The sequence below is a fragment of the Drosophila sechellia genome, chromosome 2L (assembly GCF_004382195.2).
Source record: "Drosophila sechellia strain sech25 chromosome 2L, ASM438219v1, whole genome shotgun sequence".
Lineage (NCBI taxonomy): Eukaryota > Metazoa > Arthropoda > Insecta > Diptera > Drosophilidae > Drosophila > Drosophila sechellia.
The window spans coordinates 21,713,387-21,719,676 of NC_045949.1; the positions used below are offsets into that span (position 1 = coordinate 21,713,387).

The 6,290-nt window shown below is 42.0% G+C and overlaps 1 protein-coding gene across 1 annotated transcript; it reads left to right on the forward strand.

The window, feature by feature from the left end:
* Positions 1-3,299: 3,299 nt before the first annotated feature.
* LOC116803549 lies at positions 3,300-4,670 on the forward strand. The gene is made up of 2 exons (XM_032727325.1): positions 3,300-4,458; positions 4,513-4,670. The coding sequence occupies exons 1-2, from the start codon at positions 3,319-3,321 to the stop codon at positions 4,522-4,524; spliced, it is 1,152 nt and encodes a 383-aa protein (XP_032583216.1). The 5' UTR covers positions 3,300-3,318; the 3' UTR covers positions 4,525-4,670.
* Positions 4,671-6,290: the final 1,620 nt, after the last annotated feature.

Sequence of the window (6,290 nt, forward strand, 5' to 3'; positions counted from 1 at the left end):
TGACCTCGATCAGCGATAAGTCGGGAGGGGACACCAAATAACGATATAACATATGTACAAGTTAACAAGTAACATCAGGAAAAGCTGCGTGTGACGACGAACGACACACGAAGCTATACTTCGGATGCTGGTCGGCGGCCGTGATCTGCGCGAGATAGGCTATTCTTAAGCTTTCTCTCTTTGTATTATTTAGTTCTGATCTGACACCCGAAATAAAGTGACGTTATCGTAAAATACCTGCCGGGAATATCAAGTCGGAGCTACGACCCTGCTACCGACTTATTCCAGTTGGTCACTTCAGCTATATTCACCGATCGTGGACACCACCTGATCCCGATCCGCACTCTGCACCACACCGCAGCTACAGAGGCGTCAACGAGGTGACTGTGTTGTGGGCAGCAACTCGCCGCAACACACTTCAGCAACTACGTGAGCAGCAACGTGCCACGTTGACATCCCCTTGCAACAACGGTGCAGGCGGAGGAGTTCGCGGGCAACTACCTTGCCGCGTCCATCTTTAAATCATATCTACCAACCAGTCGACGACCCCGACAAGATCACATAATCTGGAAGGCACGAGCTAAATAAAACCTATTTGAGTTGGCAATCTAGGACGAACTGTCCTGGACAGAGGAGAAGGAGACAAACGCAAGAACAAAACCCGAAAAGGAAGAAGGAAAACTATCATAGATTCATGTGAGTGAAACCCCTTTTTATGAATTGCCAAAAGAAATTAAAAAGAAATGTAACAAAATAATGCAATTAAATGTTAAATCTCAGTTAAGACATTTATTTTGGAAAGAGTGTTGGCACTAATTTAAAGTAATTGCAAATTGAGTAGTTTCTACTTTGCATAGAAGGTACAGTTTTCAGCGGACGACTAGTTGCATGCATATCTCTCGGTCCCGGGGGTTTTTTTCCTGATAGTAAAATCTAAGACACGTGCAAGAATACGGTGAATAGATAAGCGCTTAGCTTAGCGCCTAGTTTGGCTAGCGATCAATTTTTTCTGACCTTTCCCTTGTATTCTGCACTTGTTTGCATTATCTGTGCGGGACTGCCAAAAACCTTGACGGCGGTTGTATGAGCGAGACAGAGTCTGAAGAGTTGGTTGATCAACTGAGTAAACTCGCTTTAACCGACGAGGCCGAACGTATAAGAAAGAAGACATACAATATGGATCAACAACAACTACAGGCAGTCATAAATGTAGCGGTATCGGCTGCATTAAATGTGCAGAGAGAAGATTTTGAAAAGAAGTTGGAGGAAGTCAAAAATAAGTTTACCGCTTCAACAATATCTGCTCCTGAGATTGCAGTGTACGTTATTGCTGTTAAGGGTTAACCATCTGTTTGAAGATAGGAATGATCAAAAGGAGGATCAGTATCATCAGATTGCTAACGATGCGGTGGATGACATAGACGGTGAAGAGGAAACAGACTATGAAAGCGATATCGTACATTTTTTAGGGGTTCATCCCTGCTTCCGTTCGTCCAGCGAACAGTAGCGGGGGAGCAACGAAAATTTCTAGTGGATACGGGAGCCTCTAAAAGCTACATCAAGAAAGAGATAGGATTGCCGACTTCAGTTCCCGTCGACTCACCTTTTATTGTTAAGTCACTTCATGGCTTTGAAAAAATAGAACGCAAATGTGAGCTTGATCTGTTTGGTGTAAAGAGCCATTTCTTCCTATTACCCGGACTTAAAACATTTGATGGAATAGTTGGCCTTGACCTTTAAGCTCAGGTAGGTGCGACAATTGACCTCAAGGGCAATTCTGTCAAGTTTAATGGAGGACGTGAAGATCTACACTTTCAAAAATGCGCTCAAGTTAACTTTACGAAGATTGAGGATACTGTCGTGCCCCCAAAAGCTCAGGAAGATTTTCAGCACATGATGTATAAAAACTCGAGAGCCTTTGATGATCCCAATAAGAAGTTACCATTCAACACAAATGTCGTAGCGACCATTCGAACAGAGGACAATGAGCCAGTTTATTCGAAATTGTACCCGTTTCCTATTGGTGCTTCCGATTTCGTGAATCGGGAGATTAAAGATCTACTCAGAAATGGCATTATTCGGCCATCCAGGTCTCCCTACAATGACCCCATATGGGTTGTAGGTAAAAAAGGCACTGACGCTGCGGGATCTCCCAATAAACGCTTAGTAGTCGATTTCAGGAAGTTAAATTTAAAAACTATTGCCGATAGATACCCGATGTCGAGCATAAATATGATACTGTCGAATCTCGGGAGATCAAAATTTTTCACCACTCTCGACCTTAAGTCCGGATACCACCAGATTGAACTTGCAGAATTGGACCGAGAAAAGACATCATATTCCGTCAACGGAGGCAAATATGAGTTCTGCCGCCTACCGTTCTTGCTGAAGAATGCCTCAAGCATCTTTCAGAGGGCCATAGATGATGTACTACGGGATAAGATAGGAAAAATCTGTTACGTTTATGTGGATGACGTTATTGTTTTTTCAGAAAAGGAAGAGTCCCACATTGTTCATATCGGACAGGTTTTAGAGAGCCTCCATAAGGCCAATATGCGAGTGTCTAGGCAAAAGTCAAAATTTTTTAAAGAAAGTGTTGACTTCCTTGGTTTGGTTGTCACAAAGGAGGGTATTAGGACAAGCCAGGACAAGGTCCAGGCCATCAAGGATTTTAAACAGCACAGCAATTTGGTTGAGCTGAGATCGTTCTGGGATTTCGCATCAATAGCTATACCTTTGACGAGTATTCTGAAAGGTGAAAGCGGCAGGGTCAGCAAATACCGTTCAAAAGGCATTCCGGTCAGTTTTGATAAGTCTCAGCTTAGAGCATTTGACAAGCATCAGAGGACGTTATTTTTCATTATCCTGATTTTACGCGACCATTTGATTTGACGACTGATGCGTCATCCTTTGGCATAGGTGCAGTACTGTCTCAGGGAAACAGGCCAATAACAATTGTGGTAGGATGAACACTCATAAGGCCCACTGTACCATGTAGTAGCATAGTCTTAGGTATGAAGCCCATAGTGGCAGAGAGAAGCATACGATCATATCCCAGTTAGGAATAAGAATATTGTTGTTATCTCACTCTTATAAGCTAGCATTAAGAGATAAGAATGTATACCTAACTCACTCACAAACGCATACACACTTCAGAGAGCATAAGAAAAGAGGAATACGCGAGACGCGGCAGTCGGTGGCGTGTGCTTAAAGGGAAAAGTCGAATAAAGGGATTGTGAAATTATTTAAAGGATGGAGTACATATATTCATTTTTCGGCGTCCACAACATCAGAAGTGGTCATTATGCCTGACACTAAATGGAATCAATTCTCAGTGCTCCAACTAAAGAAGTGGTTGGAAGCTCTTGGACGCCAGACTTCCGGCACAAAAGCGGAATAGTGCGTCTGCAGGCCATTTCCCCAGAAACGCGTGGCGATTCACCGCCAAATAACGGATCAGCAGCAGAGGAGATAGAGGCAAACATGGCTGTGCTGCAGAGGATCCAAGCGGATATCGACGACGCGAACAAGAGCAAGTCTGCTCATGCTCGTCAGATCAATGACGTCATCGAGAACAACAGCAGCGGAAACCACGGCAATGTTAACATATGCGCTAACAGCACCGACGCCAATTTTAACAGCACCAAGGTGACTATCGCCACCGATAACATCGATATGGGACATACCAGTGTTGGAAAAGAAACCGCTGGTAGTGTTGTTCAGCACCAGAGTCGAAATGTAAACAAGCTTCTGGAATCTCCTGCAACATCGCTTGCCTTGGCAAAAGAGGTAACGATGGAGTTTGCCGGCAGCTTATGTGCGCGCAATTGGGTCACGCAGTTTCAGAACATCGGAAAGACTTACAATTTGGACGACGGATGCATGCACATGCTGCTAATTGCCAAACTAAAAGGAAACGCACAGCGCTGTCTGCACGCAAGCGCCACACGCATCCTAGAATCAACCGACCAGCTGTGCGAACAGTTAATCTTGACATTCGAGGTCAAGATGTCAAAAGGGGAACTGAGGAACGCATTTCAAAAACGCGAATGGCATCCGGATGAGAAATTTGCTGTTTCCTTCGAGGACAAGGTGATGCTGGCCAACGACATCAACATCGATCTAGAGGAGCTCCTGGAAAACATCATTGAAGGAATCCCAGCACCAGGGTTGCGCAACCAGGCGCGCATACAGTGTTTCTCCGAGCCGATGCAAATTCTGCGGGCTTTCTCGGAAGTCCGTCTGCCGAAGCACAAAACAGGGAGCAGTTCATCACAGCGCCTTACTGGAGGAGGTGCAGCCAATAAGGACTTACGTTGTGCCAAGTGCAACTCCAAAGGGCACTTCGCCAGGGAGTGTCTCAAGCCAAGGGAGCCCGGATCCTGCTATGCCTGTGGGGCATTTGGACACTTCGTCGGACAATGCCCGGAGCGCAAGAGCGCCAATATCAACAATTATGTAAGACTTGTCAAGATTTTTTTCACAATAGCTATAAAATCCCTTTAACTACAGAATGCCTCATAGACACAGGGAGTCCAATATCATTTATAAAGTTAAGCAATGTATCCAAGGAAATTAATTTAGAATCCGCTTCAGAAACCTATTTCGGGCTGAATAAAAGCCAACTGACAATACATGGAAAAATCTTATGTTACATTATAAAAGAAAAAGTTAAATGTTATTTTTATTTGTACGTGGTCCCAGACGAGTCTATGAGTCATAATGTAGTTCTTGGACGAAATTTCATGGAAGCGTGCCAGTTGAAACTGGATCCAGACGCCTTGGGAAGGATAACGGTCAACCCAATCGATAGTAAAAGATATAGAAAAGCAAATAGTAAAACAGTCAGTTCTATTGTTAGTGAATTAGTTAGTGAAACAGTTAGTGAATTAGTTAGTGAAACAGTTAGTGAAACAGTTAGTGAAACAGTTAGTGAAACAGTTAGTGAGACAGTTAGCGAAACAGTTAGTGAAAAAGTTAGTGAAACAGTTAGTGAGACAGTTAGCAAAACAGTTAGTGAGACAGTTAACGAAGAGGTTGATGAAACAGTTAGTCAAATGGATAATGAAACAGTTAATAAGACAGTTAGTAAAACAGCCAACGAAGCGAGTAGTATAGTTAGTCAAACTGTTAACGAAGCAGGTAGCAAAACGGTCATCGAAACAGTTATGCCTTTAGCCAACTTCACGAAGGATTCCGGACTTTATGCTGCGGTTGTGCCCAGTTATGAAGAAGCTGTTAGAGAAATTTGTAGCATTGATCACTTAGAGGATGAACAAATGAACTTCATATGCGGCGAAAACAATAACCAAGCCTTAAACAGTCAGTTAAAGGAGATTATTAAACGCAACTACTTAAGCGTTAATAAGCCTACCGAGCCTTTAGTCAAATGCGAAATAAAACTTTGTTTAGAAACGTCAAAACCATTTAGCTGCGCCCCAAGAAGACTTGCCTACTCAGAAAATGAAAAATTACAAAAACTATTAGATGACTATTTAAAAGAGGGAATTATTCAACCTAGTGAATCAGAATATGCTTCACCAATTGTTTTAGTCAAAAAGAAAACAGGAGACATACGGCTATGTATAAACTTTAGAAAACTGAACAAAGTTTTAATTAAAGACAATTATCCGATACCGCTTATCGATGACCTTTTAGACAAGCTAGTCAACAAAAAAGTTTTTTCGAAGCTTGATTTAAAAAACGGTTATTTTCATGTATTCGTTAATAAGGAATCAGTTAAATACACCTCATTTGTTACACCGTTAGGGCAATTCGAATTTCTCAGAATGCCAATGGGCCTAAAAACTGCATCGGCGGTGTTCCAAAGGTTTGTAAACAAAATTTTCGAGGATCTTATAAGGGATAACAAAGTAATTGTATACATGGACGACATCATGATTGCTAGCAAGAACTCGGAGGAGCATTTAGAAACCTTAAAGGAAGTGTTTATCAGATTAGCTCAAAATAAATTGGAATTACGAATGGATAAATGTGAGTTCCTTCAGACAAATATTAAATATTTAGGATTCATTATAAATGGTGAAGGCATTAGGGCTGATGACAAAGGAATAGATGCCATACAGCATTTTCCAGTTCCAGACAAAATAGAAGCCGTTCAAAGTTTTCTGGGCTTATGTTCATAGTTCCGTAGATTTATAAAAGATTTTTCAACATTAGCGAAACCTTTATATGACCTTTTGAGAAAAGATGAAAAATTTAAATTTGCTGGTGCAGGCACCGGTCTTAGCAATTTATAATTTCAAAGACGAAATAGAACTGCACTGTGA

Bases quoted from the DNA above. Each gene is read 5' to 3' on its own strand.
- LOC116803549 (XM_032727325.1), top strand. From the start codon at position 3,319: ATGGAATCAATTCTCAGTGCTCCAACTAAAGAAGTGGTTGGAAGCTCT.